The 27625-nt window shown below is 44.7% G+C and overlaps 1 protein-coding gene across 8 annotated transcripts in view; it reads left to right on the top strand.

The window, feature by feature from the left end:
• Positions 1 to 27625, top strand: part of SYTL1 (synaptotagmin like 1) — a 55642-nt gene that overhangs the window by 14584 nt on the left and 13433 nt on the right. For 5 of the 8 annotated variants that reach the window (XM_083512181.1, XM_083512182.1, XM_083512179.1 and 2 more), the window contains 6 exons: positions 16428 to 16814; positions 18797 to 18945; positions 20917 to 21016; positions 23144 to 23192; positions 26322 to 26385; positions 27028 to 27119. In XM_083512181.1, coding sequence (XP_083368307.1) covers positions 16687 to 16814; positions 18797 to 18945; positions 20917 to 21016; positions 23144 to 23192; positions 26322 to 26385; positions 27028 to 27119 — 582 coding nt within the window. In that variant the 5' untranslated portion in view covers positions 16428 to 16686. The remainder of the gene's footprint in view (positions 1 to 16427; positions 16815 to 18796; positions 18946 to 20916; positions 21017 to 23143; positions 23193 to 26321; positions 26386 to 27027; positions 27120 to 27625) is intronic. The other 3 variants (XM_083512184.1, XM_083512183.1, XM_083512178.1) reach the window with 1 other exon arrangement.

Here is a 27625-nt window from a genome sequence, read left to right as displayed (position 1 = left end):
GTTGTAGTTTGTTAAGGGTGCTGAGAGTTGTTAGGAGGCCCATATTCCCTTCACAGAGCTACAATTCCCATAGTTCACTGTGAAGTTGATTGGGAATTGTAGCCATGACTGTTTAAAGTGGTATCACATTGATTTAAATGCCATATTATATAGAATGATGATGCCTTTCTAGCATAACAGCTTCTTGTTTCTAAATCACATGGCAAGATCCAGGCCTTGTCTAAGCTGGTTCTTTCTTGGTTATCTGAACACAAAAATGCTGAGCTGCTGCCTTTCATCTCTTACTTAAGTGCCTATCAAGATGTGAAATGTTACTTTAATGTGTTTGAATTCTTTAAAAAAATATTTGCAAAGGTAACAAAAACAAGAAAAGAAATGTGTTTGAGTTGCAGCAATCCCAGAATACATACAAACATATCCAGTTAAGGAGCTGGGACCGAGCAACGGGAGCTCACCCCGTCGCAAGCTGTCTGCAGACAAACACCGGCCCCCTCGGCCAATAGAAAAAGATGAGCACTGCAACCCCAGAGTCGTCCGTGACTGGACCTAACGGTCAGGGGTACCTTTACCTTTTTATCCAGTTAAGATTTAAGGTAACATCCACATATTGAGCTCGGAGGAGGGGGATTTAGGCCTAATCTGCACTATGTTTTTAAAGCAGTATTATGCCACTTTAAAACAGCCATAGCTCCCCCCCCCAAATAATCCTGTGAACTGTCATTTGTTAAGGGTGCTGCAAGTTGTTAGTAGACCTCTGTTCCCCTCACAGGGCTACAATCAGGGGTGCCTAGCAGTGCCCCCCCCAATCACTTTACCACACACCTTTGTGCCAGAAGGATGGGAAACTTCTGCATTTGATCTCACTTCAACAGCAGCGGTTTGCCACCATGCAAATAAACTATATGTCATAAACCCCATCGTAGGATAGACTTCAGTGTATACAGCCTATTAATCACTCCTGAGTTTTTATGAAAGGAAACTTGACGAGCCATTGTGGCATAGTGGTTAGAGTGCAGGATTAGGACCAGGGAGACCAGGGTTCAAATCCTCCACTTGGCCATTGTTATAAGAAAAAACTGCTCCTTTTCCCTTATGGGGTACCCAAGAGCCCATATAAAGTCCTTTTGTAGGTTTAAGGCAGGATTTGTGAGTGAAGAGACAATTGGGAGGGTTTTCCCATTTGAGGTCAATTTGGGAGAGACAAAATGGTTTCAGGACTTTTTTCCAGTACTGTTTCAGACATGTGGTTTATATATTTATATATGTGTTTGCTTGGAACATTTATTTTATATCTTAGACCTTATAATTCTCGTAACACCATGAAAACAACTTGCATACAAAAATGTCTTATATTAGGGGCAAGGGGGGGTGGACTGCTTGCAATGTGTGTATCAGTCACAATTGTATATACAAATGTGTATATCAGGCTAAAATGCTGACAAATTTTCATGGGGATTTAAAATAAATAAATGAATATATTGCTGAAGAAATGTGGCGAGTTGGATTTAGGATTGGAAAGACAAGAAACTGCAAGAACTGTTCATGCTGCCGTTTAAAAGATAAGTTGAGTTTAATGAGCAAAACAGATGCCTGGTGTGATTTTATTTCTTTAAAACTAGAAAATAGCTTAAGGCTTAAGAGTGGTTCGGAGAGGCTTACAAATCATCAAGCAATCAATAAATGAGAGTCTCTGCCCTCAGGTTTGCAATTTAAAAAAAGACGCAGCACTGAAGGAATATGGTTTAGGAGAAAAGAGAGAGTGGCAGCGAAGCAAAGTTATCAGTTGCAAGTTGTTCTAATGAACAGCTAGAGTGAAGCAATTCAGTGAAGGAGGCACAAAAGGTGCTAGACTCTTAGCTGTGCCCATAAAGTGGCCCTGCTGCATCCCTTTTCCTCCTTCCTCTGCTGCACCCTGATGAAATGGCTGCTGCCAGGTTTTGGCTGAATATGATTCAGATGGCTTGAGGAGGACAAGTTGAGACGGGCTGCAAGCTGCACACTCCTGTAGGGAGTGGGGAGAAGATCAAGGGAGGGAAGGGTTGGATCTCTTTTGCAGGTGGCTGGGGATGAAGCCTGCAAAACAGCCTGACAGCCGCCAATCTGCCTGTGGGGCACTTGTTAACACAGGGTGGCGGGGGAGAGAAATGGGGAAATCCTTCTTCCTGTCCCAGGGGAATGAGTCCCTCAGGGTGGAAAGCAGGCTGAGCTGGGCTGGTTCAGTGTTGAATGTTGATTTTCTGGGAAGAGCGCTAGGCAAATCCCGGGCTGGATCTCTGGGTTGGAGTAGAGACCCGGTTCCTTGTTCCTTGGTGGGGCAAGGCACTCCTCCATCCTCAAAACAGTAGGCAGGCTTGCCTGCCTGCCTTTCTTGGGGACGAGGCACATCCCATTCCACAAGCCAAGCTGTTTACTCAAAATACCATTATGCAAAGTAAGGCATTTATGACCACAAACTATTTGCAGAAACGTTTGCATGCCTTCATTGTAGATGGAAGTGTTTGAAACGTGTTGGGGTATGTGTGGATATGGTGGCCTATGAGTTGCAGGGGCAGAGAGAAAAGCAGTTGAAGGAGCTGTGTGTGTTTAGCCCGCAGTGTGTATTTTAACAGAGGGGTTGGGAGCCTCTGGCCTTGGGCTGAATGTGGCCCTCTAGGACTGTCTATCTGGCCCTCAGGACTCTCTCCAGGCCCTACTGGCCCCACTCTGTGCCTTCCTTGATTTCTTTCGCCTGGCTGACCTGTGATAATGCCTGTGGCTTGGCTGAGTTGTGCTTGCAGAAACTCCCTGCTCTTACCCAGCTTGGATGTCACCTACGGTGCATAGGGAAGAGTCCCACCCATTGCTCTGCCCACTTTTGTCTCTGCCCCTTCTGCTTTTCCCCTGGACCCACCAACCACTGGAATGTTGTCCCCAAAAAGTTATGTATTAGAGATGTAGCCCTCAGGCTGAAGAAAAGTTCAGATGGAACATACAGAAGTCAAAAAACAACAACAACAGAAGGTTTCTCCTGATCTGTCGTCATTTGATGCTCTCTCTGCCACTGGCACATGGTGATAACCTGAAGGAGCAGAAATAATTTTGAATGCTGCTTTATAAAAATGGAATAAACGTGTCTGCTCCACCCCTTACTCATCAAGCACTATACCTGAGCAGCCAGGTGCAACCAGGCTGTCTCCTGAACCACCAGGTATTGCCCTTTGCCCTCTGGTATTAGGTGCCACAGCTCTCCAATCAACCCCCTCTCTGATTGAGAGAGCTTTGGCAGAAGTTTTGGGCAAGGGAAAAACAACCAAGACTGGCTTCTTTTTTTGTCAAGCAAGCTGGTTGCCTCATTCTGGAGATAATGATATTTCTGGCTCTTTCTTATGCAACCTTCCTCCATCCAGTTGCCCAAGACTGCACCATATCTTTCCCAACATGAGCTTCAGGGGGAAGCTAGAAACTAGATTGCTGACTGTCCGAGAGGAGGTGGTTGGGGGCCGGGGGAGGTGACATAGTCTTAGATAAAATGTGGTTGATATAACCCAGGGCCAGGGGTGTGGAACCTCAGGGCTGCGTGGCCCTTGGAACACTTCCCCAATTGCATTCTCTCTCTCTCTTTTTAAAAAAATGATATTTATTAAAAGTTTAACAATTACAGAAAAAGAGAAAAAGGAAGACAGTAAAAAGTTACAATACAATACATCAAAAGAAAATGAAAGCCAGAATAAGAAAAGAAAAAAAAATCAGTACATCGAAGCAAAAAAGCAAAAACGTTTAAAAACAAAAACATTTAAAAACACATCCAATATTCCATATCTTTACTTTTCATTTACTTGTTTCCTCGACCTCCTCACACCTCCCTTTTTGTATTCTAGTTCAGTTAACTATTTCAGCAAATTCTTTCCATCTTTCTCAATTTTAGTTCTATAATTTATCTTAACAGTCTATCCTTCAATTTTTCCATTTTTGCCCATTATCAATCAACTTTTACTTAATTCTTTATTACATTTCTGCTAAAACCATATAACTTCATTCCAACATCCTTCTAACATTCATTAATTTTGCAATATTTCTGTAAATATTTAATTTTTTTCCAATCTTCTTCCACCGACTCCCTGGTCTCGGATTCTGCCAGTCATTTCCGCCAATTCCATGTAGTCCATCAGCTTCATCTGCCATTCTTCCCTGGTGGGTAGATCTTGTGTCTTCCAGCCCAATTACATTCTCTCCTCCACTGGCCACACCCCTCAGTGGCCCTGGGGTGGGAGTGTATGTAGACTATAGCCTACAGGGCAAAGGAAACATTCACATTTATTGCTCCACCCACTTTTGCATGTGGCCCTCAGAAGATTGTACAGAAGGGAATGTGGCCCTCATGCTGAAAAAGGTTTCCCATCTCTGTAAATAACCTATAGTAATGAAACAATGTTGCCTGTTTATACTCCGTTCCTGGGATTCAGTAAGAAATATCTGGGAGGCAATATTGCACACCCCTGAAATTTCTTGCCACTCATTGCAAACAATGAGTACTGTCCTGACCCAATACATTTTTTCTGCACCAAATTCCCTGCTCCTGGCAAGGGGTGGGGGGCTGTCTATTACCCTGGTGCTTCATCGGATGATATCCTTGCTCTGAAAAAAAATCCCGGATCTGTACTTCCTTGCATCTCACCATAACCTACCCACTGCTACACTACAGATTATAGGACTGGGCCTATGCTACAAATGATCAGAATCTCTGTATCTTGGCATTCTTGACCAAAGTGATTTTGAAATGGGCAGGTTTAGTAATTAACAGAGGTCCCGTCCCGCCCCCCGCTACATGGCCCTTAATAGGAAACACCTGCCGCAATGTCTTTGTGATCACCTGCATAATTGCTAAGCAGTGAGGCAAAAGTTGGAACATGGACAAACCTTTTTGTTTAGTGCCTGAACGCTCTTTAAATAACAAGCAATGTTTAAAATAAAAAAAAATTTCCTTCCAGTAGCACCTTAAAGACCAACTAAGTTAGTTCTTGGTATGAGCTTTCGTGTGCATGCACACTTCTTCAGATACACTGAAACAGAAGTTGCCAGATCCTTCTATATAGTGAGAAGGTGGGGAGGGGTGTTACTCAGAAGGGTGGTGGGAATGGGAGATAGGCAGATAGCTGGGAGAGCCTGTTGACGACTCTTAACGACTGTAATAGGTCTTACAGGAAAAGGCAAGGGGTGAGAAGGTGAGAAATGGTTTAGTCATGTATAGTGAGATAAGAATCCAATGTCTTTGTTCAGCCCAGGTGTCTCCATGGTTTTAAGTTTGGTAATGAGTTGTAATTCAGCAGTTTCTCTTTCCAGTCTATTTCTGAAATTCCTTTGTAGTAAAACAGCTACTTTGAGATCTTGTATAGAATGTCCTGGGAGATTGAAGTGTTCTCCTACTGGTTTCTCTGTTTTGTGATTCTTGATGTCAGATTTATGTCCGTTTATTCTTTGGCGTAAGGTTTGGCCTGTTTGTCCAATATAGAGAGCTGAAGGACACTGTTGGCATTTGATGGCATACACAATGTTAGACGATGAGCAATTAAATAGTCCCGAGATGGTATGTGTGATGTTGTTGGGGCCAGTAATGGTGTTGTCCGGGTGTATGTGGCAGCAAAGTTGGCATCTGGGTTTATTGCAGGCTCTGGTGCCAGTGTCCGTGTTAAGTCTGGTTGTAGTATTATTGTGGGTTAGGAGTTGTTTAAGATTGGGTGGCTGTCTGTAGGCAATGAAAGGTCTTCCTCCCAGAGCTTGAGAAAGAGAACTGTCATTGTCCAGGAGAGGCTGTAGATCTCTGATGATGCGTTGTACTGTTTTAACTTGGGAGCTGTATGTGATGACTAGAGGTGTTCTGTTATTTTCTTTTTTGGGTCTGTCTTGCAGCAAGTTCTCTCTGGGTATCAGTCTGGCTCTGTTGATCTGTTGTCTAACTTCATCTGCTGGGTATTTTAGTTCTGAGAAGGTTTGCTGTAGATCTCTTAGGCGAGAGTCTCTGTCTGTAGAATTGGAACAGATGCGGCTGTAACGTAGTGCCTGGCTATATACAATGGACTGTTTGGTATGTTTGGGATGGTAGCTAGAGGCATGTAGATATGTTTGTCCGTCAGTTGGTTTGCGGTATAAGGTGGTGTCTATGCCCCCATCCTGTATTTTTATAGTAGTGTCCAAAAAATGTATTTCTTGCATAGATTGATTCATTGTATTTTTTTTTTTTTTATAAAATTTTTATTGGTTTTACAAAATTTTAAAAAGACGAACAAACACTAAAAGAGACAAACAAACACGCATAGTTTCAAACATATTTTCATGTAAACCTCTTTTCTTGGACTTCCCCATACCCCCCCTCTCTGCATCCCAATGTCCATACTTCAACTAGCAACTCCCAATTGTTGCTTTCAAATCTCTGTCATCTTAGTCCTTTTTTTTTATATTCTAACCTTATATCCCTGTACCCCTTTGTTTCTGAAAACCACAACATTTTTAACATTCATTAAGTTTATAGTGGTCCTTAAGGTAACTTTTAAATTTTCTCCAGTCTTCTTCCACCGTCTCTTTTCGTTGATCACGGATTCTGCCTGTCATCTCGGCCAATGTCATATAGTCCATCACTTTCATCTGCCATTCTTCCAGAGTGGGTAAATCTTGTGTCTTCCAGTACTTTGCGATAAGTATTCTTGCTGCTGTTGTAGCATACATAAAGAAAGTTCTATCCTTCTTTGTCACCAATTGGCCGACAATGCCCAAAAGGAAGGCCTCTGGCTTTTTAGGAAAGGTACATTTAAGTACCTTTTTCATTTCGTTATAGATCATTTCCCAGAAGGCCTTAATCTTCGGGCATGTCCACCAAAGGTGATAAAAGGTACCTTCAGTCTCTTTACACTTCCAACATTTATTATCAGGCAAATGATAGATTTTTGCCAGCTTGACTGGGGTCATGTACCACCTGTATACCATTTTCATAATGTTTTCCTTTAAGGCATTGCATGCCGTAAATTTAATACCGGTGTTCCATAACCACTCCCAGTCAGCTGACATAATGTTATGTCCAACATCCTGAGCCCACTTAATCATAGCCGATTTAACTGTTTCTTCCTGTGTGTTCCATTTCAACAGCAAGTTGTACATTCTAGATAAGTTCTTAGTATTGGGTTCTAACAGTTCGGTTTCTAATTTTGATTTTTCCACCTGGAAGCCAATTTTCCTGTCCTGTTTAAAAAATTCCATTATTTGGCGATATTGAAACCAATTTTCTACTTTATGCTTCAATTTCTCCTGACTTTGTAGTTTGAACTTATCTCCATCCTGTTCTAAGATTTCCCAATACTTCGGCCATCCGACCTCCATATTGAGTTTCTTCACTGCTTTAGCCTCCACTGGTGACACCCATCTAGGGGTTTTATTTTCCAATAGATCTTTGTATCTTATCCAAACATTAATCAATGCTTTCCTGACAATGTGGTTTTTAAAGGCACTATTGACTTTGTCATACCAAAGATATGCATGCCAACCAAAGGCATTATTGAAACCTTCCAGATCCAAAATGTCCGTGTTCTCGAGGAGCATCCATTCTTTCAGCCAGCAAAAAGCTGCAGCCTCATAGTACAATTTTAGGTCCGGCAGGGCAAAACCCCCTCTTTCTTTAGCATCTGTCAATATCTTAAATTTAATTCGGGGCTTTTTGCCCTGCCAGACAAATTTCGAAATGTCTTTGTGCCACCTCTTAAAACATTCCATCTTGTCGAGAATCTGCAAGGTCTGAAACAAAAATAGCATTCTAGGCAATACATTCATTTTAATTACTGCAATTCGGCCTAACATTGACAATTTCAAATTTGACCATATTTCTAGATCTTTTTTAATTTCTGACCAACATTTTTCATAGTTATCCTTATACAAATTCACATTCTTAGATGTTAAGTAAACCCCTAGGTATTTCACCTTCTTTACCACAGTCAAACCTGTTTCCTCTTGAAATTTCTCCTTTTCCATATCTGTTAAGTTTTTCCCTAAAACTTTAGTTTTTTGCTTATTCAACTTAAATCCAGCTACCTGGCCAAACTGTTGTATTATTTCTAAAACCCTTTTCGTACTAGTGTTTGGCTCTTGCAAAGTCAATACTAAGTCATCTGCAAACGCTCTTAACTTATAATGTTTAGCTCCGACCTGCACACCTTTGACCTGCTGGTCATTTCTTATCATGTTCAGCAACACCTCCAGAACTGAAATAAAAAGTAATGGGGAAATCGGGCACCCCTGTCGTGTTCCTTTTTCTATCTTAAGTTCCTCAGTCACAACATTGTTTACAATCAGCTTAGCTTTTTGTTCAGAATATATTGCAGCCATACCATTCTCAAAACCCTGGCCTACCCCCATCCCATGAAGATTCTTCCTCATAAAACTCCAAGAAATATTGTCGAAGGCTTTCTCCGCATCCACAAAAATCAATACTGCTTTAGTGTTTATATTCACCTCTAGCTTTTCCAGAATGTCTATTACATTCCTTACATTGTCTGCCAGGTGTCTTTTAGGGAGAAAGCCTGCTTGGTCCTTATGAATCTTCTCCATCAAAACTCTTTTAAATCTTTTTGCCAAAATGTCTGCAAAAATTTTGTAATCCACATTAAGGAGTGATATTGGGCGGTAGTTCTTAAGTTGGGTCTTTTCAGTCTCTGACTTTGGTATGAGTGAAATATATGCCTCTTTCCACGATTCAGGCGCCCTTTTTCCCTCAAGAATCTCATTACACACTTCTCTTAATGGTTGAGTCAACCATTCCTTCAGCGATTTGTAGTATCTAGAAGTCAGTCCATCTGGTCCCGGAGATTTGCCCAATTGCATATTCTGAATGGCAGCCTCTATCTCTTGTTCTGAGATTCTCTGGTTCAAATCCATCTTGCTTTGATGAGAGATTTTTTGTAATCCATATTTTCCAAGGAATTTATCTATATCTTCTTCATTTTGCGGGCCTTGAGTGTAGAGTTTTTTGAAGTAACTTAGAAAGCAGTTTCTAATTTCATTAGGTTTAGATATATTCTTTCCATCCACCTCTAGGCTTGTAACTGTATTTAGTTTCTGCCTTTTCTTCAGTTGCCATGCCAGAAGTTTGCCACATTTATTTGCTGATTCAAAGGTCTTTTGCTTCATTTGCTTTATCTTCCATTCAATCTCTTGGTTCATCAATTCCATATATTGTGTTTGGTATAGTTTGATTTCTCTTAGAATGTCCTGAGATTTTGGTTTTGTTCTTAATTTTCTCTCTCCTTCCTTTATCATTTCCAAAATCTTCTCTTTTTTCTCATTTTGTTTTTTCCTCTTTATTGAATTTTGTTGAATCAAAAATCCTCTCATAACCGCTTTACTTGCATCCCAGATCACTCTTTTCTCCACGTCGGTCCTCAAATTTATTTCAAAATAATCTTTTAGGGTCTTTTGGGCCTTCGTGAGAATCTCCTTGTCTCGAAAGAGGGTGTCATTCATTCTCCATCTAAATTGACCAGTTATTGTGAGTTTCATCTCCATCTTCACGGCGTTATGGTCGGAGCAAGTTTTTGAGCAGATTTCCACTTTCTTAATCTTTGGAGCCATTCCACTAGTAACCCAGATTTGGTCGATTCTGGTCCAGGTCTTCATTGCTTGGGAGAAGAAAGTTCCCTCTCTCTCCAGAGGGTTCCTTGTTCTCCATATATCTATCAAGTCCATATTTTCTGTCATTTCGAAAAAAGTCTTAGGGAGTCTCCCTTCCTTGCTAACTGTTAGTCTTTGTGCCTTGTCCATGTTGGTGGAGACCACGCCATTCATGTCTCCCATGATGATCATATTGTAATCCAAATAGTCAGTGAGGGTTTCATGGAGTCTCTTAAAGAAGTCAGATTTGCCTTCATTTGGTGCATAGATTCCAACCACTAGAAATTTTTCTCCTTGTATTTGTATCTCCACTGCCAGATATCTCCCTTGTTCGTCCTTGAATATCATTTTTGGAGCCCATTTTTCCTTGACATATATTACAACTCCTCTCTTCTTAACTTTGTCTGATGAGATAAATTCTTGTCCTAGCCTTTTATTTATAAGTAGTCTCCTATGGGCTCTGGTTATGTGAGTTTCTTGTAGGCATATCAAATCCAAATGTTCTCTATTCAATATGTGAAATACTTGTCTTCTCTTCAAAGGCCCATTGAGCCCATTACAATTCCAACTAAGGAATTGCAACGCCATCTTGCTATTTTCCTAGGGCACCTCCAACAGCTCCAAGTTGTTGCTCTTCTTCTGATGGTGGTGGATTTTGTCCAATCGAGAGATTCAGGATATCCAATGCTCTCCTCTGTTCTGCAAGTACATCCACAGTCCCCTTCTGTAGGTCCTCCTGGTATCTTGCCAAAAATTTGTCTTTATCTTGAATTGTCTTTATTTTCACCTTCCTTAACTTGTAGTCGAATGACAGTCCTTGTGGGAATTCCCACCTGAAGCGGATAGAATTTTTCTTTAACAAAAGAGCTAAGTCCTTGTAGAAATTTCTTAAGTCCAAAATGTATTTTGGGATGTCTTTAAAGATCTGTGCAGCTGAATTTCCAATTTGCAAGGCCTTTTCAAAGTGTAGTCTTAGTATTTTATCTCTTTCCTCCTTAGATCTGAGTGTAATCAAACAGTCTCTCGGGGTCTTTCTGTCTTGCTTTTTACCCAATCTAAAGGCAGTCGTGATTTTGAATTCGTCTTCCTCAAGGTCCCAACAATCCGCAAACTCCCGTGTCAGATATTCCACAAGGTTGTCTCTTTCATTCTCCGGAATCAGTCTTAATTTTAAGTTCCTCTCTTTCCTCTGTAACTCCCACAAGGCCAAAGTTGCATCATGCTCATAGACCTTCTTGGCGATCGGCTCTAGTTTCTCCTGTGTCTCTCCCGCCGTGGCCTTGGCGTCTTCCGCAATTTGGCGCGTAGTGGCATTTTCCTCGACCAATTTATTTATAGATTCTGTATTCTGGTTTAATCTTGCTGAAATTTCTGTTAATTTTAGTGTGTTCTCTGTAGTCTGTTTTGTCAAAGACTCCAGAGTTTGGTTTATCTTGAGCAGAGCATCTGTCACAGCTTCCATAGAGACGGCTGCTCCTTTATCTTGTCCTGTTGTTCCTGCTGATCCGGCTGTTGCGCCTGAAATTGAACCTCTTTTCTTTACCTGTTGCTGCTGCAGCTGTTGTTGTTGATGTTGCTTGGTCTTGGCTCTTGTGACTATCTCTTCTTGTGAGCCACTCATGTCAAGGTCAATTCCCACGGGATTTATTCTCCCTTGGAAAATTCCACTATCAGGCTGTGCTGAACTTTACTTTATCCTCTAGAGGGAGCAAATCAAAATGGCCATAGAGCAAAATTCCAAATACAAAAACAAGGGAGATTGTCCAGAATATAAAACAAGAGATTTACACAGTCAAAGTCAGTATTGCTGGAAACTTGTTACTTTAAACTGCCACAGTTGTCCAATTTATACTATTTCTTCTTATATTACACAGTAACCAGGCACTGTGGAAACTTTGTATCAAAGTATCGCTTCACAGGGAAAAGTCAGTTCAGTGTGCTAAAAAGGCAGACCGTTTCATACTTTCAGATGGGTGAGACGGCAGAGGTTTTTTTACTTCCAGTATTTCATGCAGTTATTAATCCAATTCACCTCCCCTCTGCCCTGCTAGCTAGAGGGGAGATCAAAGGTCCAAATGTCCGGTTTAGCTGATTAAAGAGCGGGTTTAAACGGATGCAAGTTTAGAGCTCCGTTGCTTTCGCTTTCATGCAGTCGGGGGGAGGCAGACTTCCTTTGTTTAGATCTCCCCTGTTTTTAGTCCAATTTTTAAAAAATTTAAAGGGTCCCGATTATTTTTCAGCTCTTACTCACGGGAATTCAGTCCAAATTTTCTTTTCAGGAAGGAATCGGCGCTCTCCGCTTATGGCGACGCGGCTTCACTTCGCAGGCTGGGTAGCGACTCTCAGCACCGCGCTCTCTCCCGATGTCGATCCGTAGCCTTTAAAAAGGCTCTTTCACGGTACCGGGGGGCGCAAAGGTGCCCACCGAGTCTCCTTGTTCTCAGGCTTCAGCGCCTGGGATTTTAGGGGTCCCCCGCTTGCCGTAGCGGGTAAGACCCGAACTTGCGAAGCAGTCCTTCTCCGGAGCTCGGAGCTAGGACCGCCATTAAGCGCTGGCACCGACCGGAAGTCCTCTAGATTGATTCATTGTAAGGTTGATTGTGGGGTGAAAATCATTGAATTTCTGGTGAAAGGTGTCCAGGGTCTGTTGACCATGTGTCCAGATGATAAAAATATCGTCAATGTATCGCAGGTACAAGAGAGGTTTGAGTGGGTAGGAGTTCAGGAAACGTTGTTCTAAATCTGCCATGAAGATGTTGGCATACTGTGGGGCCATGCGGGTGCCCATTGCTGTGCCGCTGATCTGAAGGAACAGGTCATCACCGAATTTGAAGTTGTTGTGGGTAAGGACAAATTGGCAGAGTTTGGTGGCAAGGTCCGCTGTGGTTTTATCTAAAATGGTGTTCCTTATAGCTTCTAAACCATCGTTGTGTGGGATGTTGGTATAACATTACTGGCCCCAACAACATCACACATACCATCTCGGGACTATTTAATTGCTCATCGTCTAACATTGTGTATGCCATCAAATGCCAACAGTGTCCTTCAGCTCTCTATATTGGACAAACAGGCCAAACCTTACGCCAAAGAATAAACGGACATAAATCTGACATCAAGAATCACAAAACAGAGAAACCAGTAGGAGAACACTTCAATCTCCCAGGACATTCTATACAAGATCTCAAAGTAGCTGTTTTACTACAAAGGAATTTCAGAAATAGACTGGAAAGAGAAACTGCTGAATTACAACTCATTACCAAACTTAAAACCATGGAGACACCTGGGCTGAACAAAGACATTGGATTCTTATCTCACTATACATGACTAAACCATTTCTCACCTTCTCACCCCTTGCCTTTTCCTGTAAGACCTATTACAGTCGTTAAGAGTCGTCAACAGGCTCTCCCAGCTATCTGCCTATCTCCCATTCCCACCACCCTTCTGAGTAACACCCCTCCCCACCTTCTCACTATATAGAAGGATCTGGCAACTTCTGTTTCAGTGTATCTGAAGAAGTGTGCATGCACACGAAAGCTCATACCAAGAACTAACTTAGTTGGTCTTTAAGGTGCTACTGGAAGGAAATTTTTTTTTTTTATTTTGACTATGGCAGACCAACACGGCTACCTATCTACAACTGGAAGCAACGTTTAACCGTGTCTTGGGCCTGAACCTGAACCAGAGAAATGTTGTGGGAAGGGAGCAGCAGACTGGAAGCTGTGAGCTGAGCCCGTGTGTGTGTGTGTGTGTGGAGGGAGAGGCTGTGTTTGTGCAGGGTGTGATTCCTTGCACAGAGTAAACTTCAGGTGGCTGTAAAAAAGGAAAAGGAAAAGCCTATTGAAATCTCTCCAGGGTGCAGGTGTGTGTGTTTGCAAGTAGGAATTCCCCAGAGTTCCATCCTGGACTTGGGCAAGGGCTGGGCTGAAAATGAAGGGAGTGCATGTTTCTGCGAGGGACTGAAGAAGTGGTAGCAGTCTGGCAAAGTTTGCCCAGCTTTCCTGGGGAACCACAGACCCAGGAGCTGAATGTGGCCCTCCAGACCTCTCCATCTGGCCCCTGGAACTTTCTCCAAGCCGCACCTCTCCCTGGCCCTCTTGCTTGTCTGGAAAGGGGGGGGGCTAGCCCATTGTACAAAGGTAAAAGTTGCATTAGTTGCTCCACCCACTTTTGCCTCTGGCCCCACCCACATGTGCCTCCCAAAAGGTTACTCAGGAAAGAATGCAGATCTTGGGGTATAAAGTTGGGCCTCCACGCCTAGTCTAGGCTTAGGAGTCGCTTATAATACCCCAAATGTGAAAGGAAATGGAATGTGACCATAAAAGTAACCCTGCTTTCATAACACCTGAGCTGAGGGTCACCCAATAAAGCTGAATGGTGGGAGTTTCAGGACCAGCAGAGAGAAGCCTTTTTTCACACAGCCCTCGGGATGGTCTCAATTTTGTTTCTCCTCTTTCCAGTCTTAAATTAAGTTCTCCACATGCTGCAGAAATTTGCATAATAATATACATATATATTTAATCCCTCGTGAAAATTAACCAGCATTTTAGTACGGATTTTTGGCTTTGGGAAGGGGGTGTGAGGGCTCTGGGATGCAGCCAGAGCCATCACAGCTTTTGCACAGATGTGGTGGGAATAAATAAACTGAGAATGGGTTTCCTCTGCTCTCCATTTGTTTGTTTATTTCCCACCCAGCCATGCAAAGTTGTGGCTGTGTAAGTAAGTACCTACAACACCCAGGATCAAAAGCGACATGACTCTGAATGGCAGTTACTGGGCAGCCATTGCCTCATATAATCTACTTGTGGGCTTCCCGTGTCCATCAGCTAATGTAGGGATGTTGGACTAAATGGGTGTTTGGCCTGATCCAGCAGCGCTCTTCTTTTAGTGTTTTAAACTAATCTGGGTGTTCACATTATCTGCTATAGACAAAGGCACAAACCACATCACATCCTGTGATCTGTCAAACTGGGTTTCATGCTTTTCTCCCTGTTTTGCGGGTTGGGGGTAGCAGAAGGGTGTTTGTTGTACAAATGTTTGCATCCCACTGAAAAGGCAGAACCTCCCTGTAATTGTTCTGGATGGCAGGATTATCGTCTCGTCTACATGTTTGGGTGCTGAATCGTCACCAGCATATTTCTTCCTTTCTCTCTCTTTTTTGAATATTTGAATATTTTTGAAGTAATCTCTGAATGCTTGATATCTGTATTTAACATGGGATTTCAGTACTGGATAACATTCAGTTCAGAAGTGGTGGTCAGGGCAAGTGAAGAGGCGATGTTAATATGACTTGAGTAAAAATGCCTCTTCCAGATTATTGAGACATGAACTTTTGTCGCTTAGGGGCTGTTTCATCAGATACAGGAAGTGGACCAAGAAAGTGTCAGGTTGAGGCATCCTGCACAATAGCACGCTGAGAAAGCAAGAACCCAAGGCAACAGGAATGTGAAACCCACATCCGCATTATTGTAGCATTTTCTTTTGGTTTTTGCATTTTTCTTGATCTTTAGCTTCTCAGCCTCTAAAATGCACCTTTTACCTTTGGATTGGTATAGGCTAACAAGGGTACACATCTGGAATACACATCTATAGATCCTGTCCAAGGTATTTTGGTGCCCAAGGCAGAATTATTTCCCCTAGTATAGTGCATTCTTATTGTTTGTTTTCACTAATAAGTATTTGTATGCGCAGTTTACTTTAGTATATGTATTTTGTACACATTACTGGAATGCAAAATTTGGAGAAGTGTGAATTACAAAGTGTTTCCCTTGCAAATTGTACTGGAAAGTGCAAATTAGCTAGGTTTGCCTTTAATTGAGAACTGAATTGAATAGACTACTTAACATTTAGGGGAGGAATTCAAAATAGTGTATGAGATTTTTTTTTAAATCCTAAAACATCATAAAATTACAACAAAATGCAAATCCATAGAAGGACTGTTTAGAGTGGTATGTTACAGCTTTAAATGTAAAGCGCAGGCAAGGCCTTAGTTCAGTCTGCTTGAATTGCACTCCTTGAGTTGCACAGAAGCTGTTGCAAAGTGTCCTGCTTTAGGGCACTCCCTCTGCGTTTTTCTTCCACTGCGTTTCTCTTCCATCTTCAGGATGCAGCACAGATGCACTGCAAGTGTGCCTTGTTTCTACTCTAGCTGTGTCTCTTTCTCCGTAAACACAGATGGGGTTGGATAACTTGTTGTAGAACCCCTGCTGTATCTAATTGTTCCATGTCCACAGTTTGGCCTTCCTTTGAAAAACCATAATCCAGAAGCATTGTTACTTAGATGCTTCCCATCCTGTGGCTGTAGAAGCATTTCCCGCCAGTGTACAGCTGAACTCCTGAAGCAGTTTCTTGAAGAGATGCTGTGGGCTGCAGTTGCTACCATCCTTGACCTATGACTGTAATGATAGGAGGGCGTTGGACAAGGGGGTGTTTAAAAATAAGGACAAGGAATCCGTGTCAACAGATTTCTTCTCAGAAATCACCTGGGGAGACATTCTCCACAAAAGCAGTACTTGGTAATAGGAAACAAACCCTTTAGTTTAGGTACATCTGTACAGCACAGATGTAGAACGGTCTTGTTCGTCATTTCCTCTTCCCTCAGGGAACTCTGGGAACTGTAGTTTTGTGGGGGGAGGGCTAGGGATCTCAGATAGCTGTCTCAGAGGCCCAGCCGACTACAGTGCCCAAGGTTCTTTAGAACAGTTCATGGCGGTTCAACTGATTTTTAAATTAACATCAATGTGTTCCGCTTGAGAATGAGGTTCTGGCATTAAAATTGTGTCTTTCCTGCCTTTCTCTTTCAGCTGGTTGTGGCCTTGTCTCTCAAAATGGTCGATCCGGACGGAGTGTAGTCTCCCATGGAGCATCACCTAGAAGGCTTCTTGAGAGCCTATGGCAAAGAGTGGGATAATAATACTGGCCTGCTGGCTGGACCTCCCGTTTCCATGTCGCAGGATGATGTACTGACAAGCCAAACCAGAAGGGCCTTTCAGAAGAGCAGCGTTTAGACCCTGGTGAAGTTGGCTTGTGACACTCACACGGAGTACTTCCCTCCCCCCCCCCATGGATCAAGACATTGGCATGGACTCCTTGCTGGACCTCAGCTTTCTGACTGAGGAGGAGCAGAACGCCATTGCGGAAGTGCTGCGGAGAGACTCGCAGCTGCGGATGTCGGAGGAAGGACGCATCAGGTGAGAAGCAGCTTGGTGGTGGTAGCTCCAACATGTATGGACACAGAGGCTTCCTTATACCAGGACCAGCTGATGGAGTCTGGTCCATTAGGGCACTGCCCCACCTGTTGGGGTCCGCTAATCGGGCCCAAGCTGCCTTGGTCACTGAAAAGCCAATAAATGTCGTAGGCAGAGGAGATTCCCATAATCACTAATTTATTCAGCTGAGTAAAACAGAGCGGGCGAGCCACACTCACCAGTGTGATGGTGAAGCCGTCGCAAATAGCCTTTGTTCATACTTTTTATAGGCACCCCCTCCCTTTCCCCCTTTTAAGATTCCTTGCGCTAATCGAAACAGGACACCCTGCCTGGAGACCTTGAAGGGGAGAGTTGGCTGGCAGAGGGAGGTTTTCCTGAAAATCGCCCAGCAACGTTATCTGGTCTTCACATATTTGTGGCTCACCAAAAAACAGGACAAGGACAGGCCTCTCTGGCTCTTCCTGAGACCCCACACACCAACCCCAGTCTGCCCTCAGCAAGCCTCCACCTGCCTTGCTTGCCTTTCTTACAGTCGTTCCAGGTTTGTGGCACTGACAGTCTCAATGATACCCTTGAAGAACTCAGCAGGGAGGAGGCTGGGGACAAAACTAGACTTAGTGGGCTCTGCTAAAAAGTGAAAGATATACAGCTGAGGAGAAAATAACAGGCTGAGAACCTCTCCCTCTCTTTCTCATTATGGCAACTGGCTGAAAAAGCAATACAAAACAAACTGGCTAGGCTGGTTTATTTTGTATTCTGCCGCTCCCCCCCCCCCCCAGTCCTAACCTGAGTTCTGTTAACAAAGGAGCACACTTTCTTTAGCTGGAATGGAGCAAATCGTAGCTCTAATTCACCTGAGTCAGTAAAAATTCTGGGAGGGGCCCTGGCTCAGTGGCAGAGCATTTGTTTTACATGTACAAGGTCCCAGGTTCAATCCCCAGCTTCTCCAAGTAGGGCTGGGAGGGAACCCTTGCCTGAAACCCCAGAGATCTGCTGCCAGCCAGTGTAAACAATACTGAGCTAGAGAGCCCAATGGTCTGGTTTGGTATAAGGCAGCCTCCTTTGATTCTGTCTATATAGGAAAGAATTGTTGGGGGCAGGTCGAGGATGAAATTTTTCAGTCTGTGGATTCTCTCTTCGTGGGCATTTGGCATGGAATTTATGAGGCACCTTTGGCAGGATTTCCTAGCTCAGCTGCCAGAGTGGAAATGGTTTTCAGAAATGGTTCTGAGCTGAAATGGTTCTGAAATGGTGGTGCCCAGTGATGGCGAGCTGCAGCTGTTGGCAATTGCTGAAGATGTGCCTATTCACCTGGGCCTCAGACACCTGCGATGTATGTTTTCAGGCCTCACCCTGTTCCTGTGACTGCAATTGGCTTTAGTTGTTTTTAATGCTGAATTTAAAATTGTTGTAAACTGCCCTGGGAACTGCTGGTAAAGGGCATGTTGTAAATTTTATTTTTATTATTTCATATGAGCCGAAGCCTGCAACAAAGTGTTGCAGTATGAAGTGCTTCAGTTCAGAATTCTAGCCAGCCAGCCGTGCCTTCTTCCAGGGTGCTACCATTCTGTCACCCCACTCCACAATTTTTCACTTCCTGCCCCCAAAAGTCAGTCAGCCAGCATTCCATGGCCCAGATGGCAGGGCAGGGGGAGCTTTGACTCTCTATATATTTGAACTACAGCTCTCATCATTCCTGGCTATTAGCAGTGCTGGCTGAGGTTGCTGGGAGATGGAGTCTATCAACATCTGGGGGTGGGACACAGGTTCTGCATCTCTGGGATATAGGATAGGGTTACTTATTCTGAGACGGTCGACACAATATTACATACATCAATTCAGAAGTAACTCCCATCGAGTTCAGTGAGGGTTACTCCCTGGTAAATGTGCCTAGGAGGTTGCAGCCTGAGGTTCTGCTCTAGAGAAGCAATCCTCACCTGCCTGCTTGTCTTTCTTCCCTCAAGCAAACTGCGTGAGTCCGTCTCAGATCCCAGCTGGTTGAAGATCCTGTCAGGGGACTGGTTCTGCGATGTCCGTTCAAAGCGGCACCGGCACAATCATTTTGGCTCAGACATTGTCCGGGCTTCCATCCGTCGCAAGAAGAAGCCCAAAGGTAAGGGAGAGAGAAGACCCTCTTCCTGGCTGCCATCCCTGCAGTGCTAAAGCGCTGATCTCTCTCCTCACACTTCTAAACCAGGGGCAAAAGGGATGTGGGTGTATTTAAGTCCACAAGTGGGATGGGAGAGTCTGTGGTCCTTCAGGTGTTGCAGAACAGGGGTGCAGACCTGTGGGCTGAATGTGGCCCTCTGGACCCGTCTATCTGGCCCTCAGAAGTTTCTCCAGTCACATACCATCTCCCCGAGTCACTTCTCTCACTAGCTCTGCATTGCATTCTCCTTGAGTGTTTTTGCCTGGCTAGAATGTGCCCTTGAACACTTAATAATAATCATAATAATATATGTATTACCCACCCTTAACCTAAGGTTCATGGGCATGTTACAGCATTAAAACATAATATTAAAGACAGTTTAGAATACACACACAAAGATATGTACAAGGTGTGACTGGAAAGTTCAGTGAATGGTCGCAGAAATCGTACAGGGAGAAATATTTGAACATACAATCGGCATTGAAAACCCAGGAAATGCTCACAATTGTGTACTGAGATGAAGCTGTAACTTGAAAGACAGTGTATGAGTGAAAATAAAAAAATTCCTTCCAATAGCACCTTAAAGACCAACTAAGTTAGTTCTTGGTATGAGCTTTCGTGTGCATGCACACTTCTTCAGATACACCTTCAGTGTATGAGTGGTTTAAGCATTTCCGTGAAGGCCGGCAAACCATCGAAGATGACCATCGGTCTGGCAGGCCCTCAACAAGCAGAACGGCGGCAAATGTCGACAGAGTTCGTGAGTTATTGATGCGGGATCGGCGTTTGTCCGTCCGAATGATGGTGGAAGAATTGCATATTCCACGTGAAATCGTTACTGAGGTTACTGAGTTGTCCCACCCCCATATTCTCCCGATCTGGCCCCACCGGATTTTTCTTTCCCCAAAACTGAAATCTGCACTGAAAGGTCACACACAGATTTTCCAACATTTCACATGTCCAAGCTGCTATGACAAGGAAACTGAAAGCAATAAGAAAAGAGAACTTCTCCAGAAGTTTCCAACAGTTCTATGAACGTTGTCAATGGTGCATTGTATCAGAGGGGGGCTACTTTGAAGGCCTGTAAGGTATGTATGTTCAAATATTTCTCACTGTCCGATTTCTGTGACCATTCACCAAACTTTCCGGTCACACCTTGCATTTGTGTGTGTCTATATTTATATGGGTGGTGCTGTGGGTTAAACCACAGAGCCTAGGACTTGCTGATCAGAAGGTCGGCGGTTCGAATCCCCGCGACGGAGTGAGCTCCCGTTGCTCGGTCCCTGCTGCTGCCAACCTAGCAGTTCAAAAGCACATCAAAGTGCAAGTAGATAAATAGGTACCATTCCGGCGGGAAGGTAAACGCCATTTCTGTGCATTGCTCTGGTTCGCCAGAAGCAGCTTAGTCATGCTGGCCACATGACCCGGAAGCTGTACGCCGGCTCCCTCGGCCAATAAAGCGAGATGAGCGCCGCAACCCCAGAGTCGGCCACGACTGGACCTAATGGTCAGGGGTCCCTTTACCTTTACCTTTTTACACACACACAAGCACACACACACAAACATCTGCCTCCTCTTGCTTGCTTGGATGGAGGATAGAGATGGGTGTGTGCTGAAACTAGCCTGCCATACAAGGGTAAAATTTACATTCATTGTCCTGCCTGCTTTTGCCCCTGGCCCTGCCCACCAGTTGCATGTGCCCCCCCCCCGAAGGAAATGCGGCCCTCAGGCGAAAGACTCTTCCTCATCACAAATAACATGAGAAGAGTGTGCTGGATCTGACCCATCTGGTCCAGAATCCTCTAACTCACAGTGGCCACCAGATGCCTGTGGGAAGTCTGTAAGCAGGACCTGAGCACAGGAGCACTCCCCCCCCCCCCGCATGGCTTCCGACAAGTGACATTTGGATAGACACAGCTTTTGCTTATCACAAAGCAGGTGAACAGGACCCAAAGCAACGAGCCAGCTTAGGAGACCTGGAGGTGATCAGTGAACCCCCAGCGGAGGAGGAGAACGCGGCGGATGCAGTGGACGGGTGAGAAGCGTGGGCAGTTTGGGTGTGTGGACGGGGGGACCTTGCCTTTTCATTAGGGAATGTTGGCTCCTCCAGGAGAGAGGGTCAAATGTCTAAAAAGAGCGTCTCACCCCCATCATTCTACCCGGACACTGAGGTCCAGTGCCAAGGGCCTTCTGGCGGTTCCCTCACTGTGAGAAGCCAAGTTACAGGGAACCAGGCAGAAGGCCTTCTTGGTAGTGGCACCCGCCCTGTGGAACGCCCTCCCACCAGATGTCAAAGAGAACAACAACTACCAGACTTTTAGACGATATCTGAAGGCAGCCCTGTGTAGGGAAGCTTTTAATGTTTGAGGCATTACTGTATTTTAATATTGTGCTGGAAGCCGCCCAGAATGGCTGGGGAAACCCAGCCAGATGGGAGGGGAGAAAAAAATTATTATTATTATTACTACTACTACTACTACTACTACTAAAAGCTGGTGACTGTTCTTAGGATGAATAGCATCAGCTGAGGGCCAAACGACATCTTATGTGAACTGCCGGGCTACCAGTCATGTCTGGGTCATAGAGGGGGAAAAAATCAAATCCTTGGTATTAAATAATGAGAGCAGCTTTGTTTAAGGCAAATTGCAGCATAGCGGTGATTTTTAGTCAAGATCACAGCTGGGGAAGAAGGGTTATACTTTATGGAACTCACTGGAACTCAGTTCTGGCACCTCTCAGGTGGGCGGCATGGCCATTCTAAGAGAACAAGGGAGGTGTTCATGGTAATTTTTGGCACCTCTTTTTCTAGAAAGAAATAGCACTGGTTATACCACCCCTCCCTACTGGCTGTGGTCCTGATGAAAATTGGAGGGGCTTTTGCACCTAGGGTTACCTTTTTAAAATATCCTGATGTGTCTGATAGCCAAGCAGTTAGCATAGCGTACCATTTAACCCTAAATAACCAAGATGGATAAAGAAGATAAATATTTTTAAAGGAGGCAGTGTTTTAGCACAGGACTGGGGAACCTCTGGCCCTCCAGGTGTTGGTGGATTACAGTTCCCATCACTCCTGATTTTTGGCCCTGCTGGCTGGGGATGATGTCAGAGGCATTATCTGGATGGGCCAACATCTCCATGATTTAACACAGGTGTTCCAAAACTGGTGTGTGGACCACCAGTGCTTCATTCAGGTGGTCCATGGCATGTCTGTGGATTTGAGATTGAAGACAGGAGTTAACGCCTGCATCTCATCAAAGGTTCATATTGATTTTTAATTCTATTTGTGTTGCTTCTTTTATTTCTTACATCGTATTTTATGTTTTACAATATGCATTCTGTGGAATTTGAACTGTAATGCAATAACATGCAGTATATAAGGAATAAAGGAAGCAATAAAAATACAGTCGGAAATCATGCAGCATCTAGCACAGCACATCTACAACAGGCAGAAGAATCATTAAGTGGTCCGCTAAATAATTTTCAGGTTGTCCATGGGGACAGATGGGGGAATTTGGGACCACTGGCTTAATAGAATCTTGTAGCTACAAAGATGAGGCTGCAATCCTAAACCAATTTACCTGTGAATAAGCCTCAATAGGACTTGCTTCTGAGTAGGCATATTTAGAATTGCATTGTTTAGCCAAATTGCTGGGCAAAAGAAGAGGGCAACAGTGACTGCTGTTTGCCTGTATGTAAGCAGGAGGCAGATTCCTGCAAAGAAATATGGAGTTTAGCAAACCAAAGACTGAGTACATGTCTTTATCTCCTTTCTGCACTAGCGGAATGTGTTTGTGATAAGGCTGTGGTCTAAGTTCATCAGAAAGTCAGTGAGCATTAGCTGAGATTGGCATTGGGGCTTAGAGGCTCACCAAAGATCTTCACGACTCCGAAGTGAATTATCAGCATCCTTTTATATGTGTAAATGTGTTTATATTTGAATGTATTTTTATTCGTGGTTAAGAGTATTGGGAACTGTACTTTACCCCTCAAAGAGCTACAGTTTCCAGCAATGTTAACAAACTACAGATCCTAGGATTTTTCGGGTCTGTGCTTCAAACGTATGAGGTGGATGCAGAACTTGCTCCTTGGAGAAAGAAGAAAATAATTTTATGAACCAGAGAGCTTTCACCTAAAGAGGGAAAATCTCTCTGTTTCTTCATAGGCTCCCAAGTGAGACAGATCCTCAGCCATCCATGTCGAAAGAGACTCAGGTGAGTTCACTTGGCTGGTGGGGTGAGCTTCACTGTGATAACAAAACCTATTCGAGGCAGGCGGGGAATCGGACTATAGAAAGCTGCCTTACACCACTGGTCCTTCTAGTTCAGTATTGCCTGCACTGATTGGCAGCAGCTGCCCAGGTTTTCAGACCAAAAGGTTAGTCCCGTTTGGGGTAGATCAATTGAAATTAATGGGCAAGATTAATTTAGGTCCGCTAATCCCAATGGGTCTACTCTGATTTCAGTTTAGTTGGATACGACCCCACGAGTCTTTTCCAGCCCTGCAGATGCCGGAGATTGAACCTGGGACCCTTCTGCCCACAAGGCAACAAGCCTTCTCCTCATCTCCCATTTATGGAAGGGCATCTAACATTCCAAGTGGGTTTTGATATTGGGGCTTGTGTTTCAAAACAAAAGTCCTGGAGCAGCACCTAGCACATTTTGAACCAAAGGAGAGTCATACTGTGTCGCACCAAAGGCCTGTCTACTTTTCCACAATAGTCCTCTCCCACCTGTGTTCCCCAGCGACTGGCATGCTGTCTGGAGGCAGGAGATAACTAGCTTGTCTAGCAGCTCTTGAAAGCCAGACCTTTAAAGCCTATTTGAAACACATTCTCTGCCCGCTGCCTCAGCAGGAATGCAGTAGTACCTCGGGTTACAAACACCTCGGGTTACAAACACTTCGGGTTACAGACTCCGCAAACCCGGAAGTAGTACCTCGGGTTAAGAACTTTACCTCAGGATGAGAACAGAAATCATGCTCCGGTGGCAACATGAGGCCCCATTAACTAAAGTGGTACCTCAGGTTAAGAACGGTTTTAGGTTAAGAACAGACCACCGGAATGAATTAAGTATGTATCCAGAGGTACCACTTTACTGGAAATTGTAGTTTACTCTTCACAGTCCTGCAGTTCCCGGCACTCTTAACAGATTGTAGTTCCCAGGATTCTTTGTGAGGAAAAATAAAACAAGCTTTTGAACGTGTGTGCGCCACTTGAGTCAGACCGATGGTCTGTTTGGCACAGCATGGTCTACTCTGACTGGCAGCGGGTCTCCCAAGTTCTGTTGTGCTCCCTGGCCTTTTGTCTTAGCATTTTAGCAAGAGATGACGGGTGCTAAACCCGGGGCTTCCTGCATGCAAGTGTGTCGCCGCCACTGAACTGCGGTCTCTGCTGTTGGTTAGACACAAGCTCAGCGGTTTCTGCTTGAGATAAAGGCCAACTTGAGCTTTCCAAACAGTAAATCTATCTTATCTGTTGTGTGTGTGTATAAATAATTATCTGTGGTCAGAGCCAGAGCCAAAAAAGGGGTGGGATCTGTTTTCCCTCCTTCTGCCACTGCTTCACTCTCTCTTTCTGCCCCTCCTTGCCTTTCAGGCTGCAGGGAGCAGGATGGGAGGGAAATGCATGACCTGATAGCTTGCAGAAGGCTTTTGAAGATTGGGGGGGGGCATGCCCGCCTCCTGGACTGGCCCTGCACATTTTTCAGGCTGAGGAATAGGTCACGGTGGTGCCCCCTGCCCAAATTTCCCCTTCTATGTTCAGAAGGTGGCTGAATCTTAGCCCATACCTTGGCCACATATTTAAAGCGCTCTTATTACCCATTAAAGGGACGCGGGTGGCGCTGTGGGTTAAACCACAAAGTCTAGGACTTGCCGATCAGAAGGTCAGCGGTTCGAATCCCCGCGACGGGGTGAGCTCCCGTTGCTCAGTCCCTGCTCCTGCCAACCTACCAGTTCGAAAGCACGTCAAAGTGCAAGTAGATAAATAGGTACCGCTCCGGCGGGAAAGTAAACGGCGTTTCCGTGCGCTGCTCTGGTTCACCAGAAGCGGCTTAGTCATGCTGGCCACATGACCCGGAAGCTCCCTCGGCCAGTAAAGCGAGATGAGCGCTGCAACCCCAGAGTCGGTCATGACTGGACCTAATGGTCAGGGGTCCCTTTACCCTTTACCTTTATTACCCATTAACAGTCATAGCTTCCCCCAAAGTATCCAGGGCATTGCCGTTTGTGCTGAGAGTTTTAGGAGACAACCCTATTCCCCTCGCTGGGCTACAATTCTCAGAGTCTCATGGAAAGAGGGATTGCCTCTAGGAATTGTAGCTATTCGAGGGGGATAGGGGTCTCCTAACAGCTTTCAGCCTCCTTAACAAAAAACCAAAGGTTTTTTTAATAATAATAATAGTAATAAACTTTTATTGTCACTACACCATCTGTGTGCAGTGAAATTAAACGAGCCCTCCAAGGAGCTGTGTGCTTTAATTATATGGTGTGGTTGTGACCAGGCTCTTAAATCTGATGTGCAATGAGGTCTCCAGGGTTTGTTCGCTTTGTAGGTGGGCAGCAGCATAGGGAGGGACGCTTGGGCAAAAATGCCTGTGCTCCCTCTCTAAGTCGGCTCGCCTCCTCTTGGCTGCCGTCATCATCGCTGCCTCTTTTCTTGCCCTCTCTCTGTGTGTCCCACCCACGCAGCCGCCCAAAGGAAGAGCACAAGCACAAGCGGGGTGGGTGGGGGGGGTGGCATTCTTCCATCTCCGTGCTCTGTTCATTCTATGAAAGGATTTCCAGGGATTGGCAAAGGGCTCCCCTGCAGGGGCTGGGCCTTGGTAGATGTCTGATGATGCCAGCTCATCCTGACCCTGCCAATAGGTCAGTGGGGAGCAGGCAACAGAATGACACCAGCTGTCGGTGCTCCTGGAAATGTCAAGGCACAGATTTGGCTCCCTGAATGAAACTTCAAAATGAACATGCTTTAAAAACAGCAACAACCCAGTTCCTCATTTTGAGAACCAGGCTTCCTAAAACCTACAGGGAGAAGGAGGCTGGTCTTTGTTTGCATTACTCTGAATGCAGAAGGCAGCAGTTGTTGTTGCTGTTTTTATGTTTTTCACCTACAGATTGGTTGCCTGGGAGGTCTGAGGTGCTTTCATTATCTGTGCTCCTTTGGCATGAGGGTCACAGATCTGCTTTCTGGAGGGATGGGTGACAGTAATTGATGCTGTTTGCATATGCAGAGAAGAATCCAAATACATTTCCTATTATCAGACCATTTGTAGTCATTAAACCCAGCTTGCGCTCTCTCTCTCTCTCTCTCTCTCTCTCTCTCTCTCTCTCTTTCTTTTTAGATGGCTGACTTGACTTTGCAAGATGTGATCCAGTCCCCAGAGCAGATGCCTGAAAACAAGCCAGGTAAAATAACAGCATCAACAACAGCACCACACACAGGGTGGTATTCGATTACATTTTACTCAAGAGTAGACCCATTGAAATTCATGGGCCTAACTTTGCCATGTTCATTCATTATGGTGGGTCTACCCTGAGTAACACATAGTTGAATGCCACCCACATATTAGTGTGTGTGCATGCATGAGAAAAAGCAGAGGTTAAGCAAACTGGACTACTATTGAGATGGTAATTTCCGAAGTCCCAGGGCAGGTTGCAGCACACTTTAATTCAGTTCTGCCTTCCTTAGCGGCGGCTGAAAGGTGTGTGTGACATGCAGCACAGTAAAGCTGAGGTTCCCAAGCAATTTACTGCCTTGTACAGCATCATGGCTGGCTGAGCCACCCATCAGGAAGACCCTGGTTCGAATTTCACCACAGACCATTCATGGTGAAGTGGCTTTATAACGCCACAGCCTCTTGGCCTCAGTCCTTCATCAGCATTATGGGAGTCGCCTATTGGGTTGTTGCAAGGATAGCAAGAAGACGGTGTTTCTGAAGCTCTTTGGAGGCTTGGAAGCCCAATGCCCTGCTATGTATTTGCTCTATTTCAATCTTGCACAGAACTGAGTTTCCGTCCCTCCCCTAATGCCCCTATCCTTTAATGCAGAGAGAAGCGACTCGTTTAGTAGCCTCAGCTCAGAGACTGGAGAAGAGGAGCAGCAGAACAGCAGTGTGCCAGCCATCATGGTCACCATGCAGGTATGAGGTGTTGCTAGGCAAGTGAATAACATCTTCCCTCTGGACCAGGGGTGGGCAACCCGCAGCCCTCCATATGTTGTTAGACTACAGCAGTGTTTCCCAACCTTTTTTGGGCAAAGGCACACTTGTTTCATGAAAAAAATCTCGAGGCACACCACCATTACAGCCCCGTGACGTCAGCGCGCAGCGTCACGCCGGGAGGGACATGAATTGCTAACAAATTACATAATCACCTCCTTGAGGGCTGGCTCATCTTCTCCGAAGGCAGAACCCCATTAATTAACAGCACAGACTCACACCATAGCATAGACGAGGGGGGGAAACCTCAGTCATGCACAGTCATGCACATGTGGGGGCTAAATGAGGACGAAGACTGGGCAGAGAGCAGGGTTCAAATCACCCCACCTGGCCAGGACAATCCCTGGGTGCTCCCTTGGGCCACTCGCCTGACCCACCTCGCAGGGCTGTTGTTGCGAGGATAACATGGGGAGAACCACGCGCGCCCC

The sequence above is a fragment of the Podarcis liolepis genome, assembly GCF_965112155.1.
Source record: "Podarcis liolepis genome assembly, chromosome: 7".
In the NCBI taxonomy this organism is placed as follows: domain Eukaryota; kingdom Metazoa; phylum Chordata; class Lepidosauria; order Squamata; family Lacertidae; genus Podarcis; species Podarcis liolepis.
This window is presented reverse-complemented; position numbering and strand designations above follow the sequence as displayed.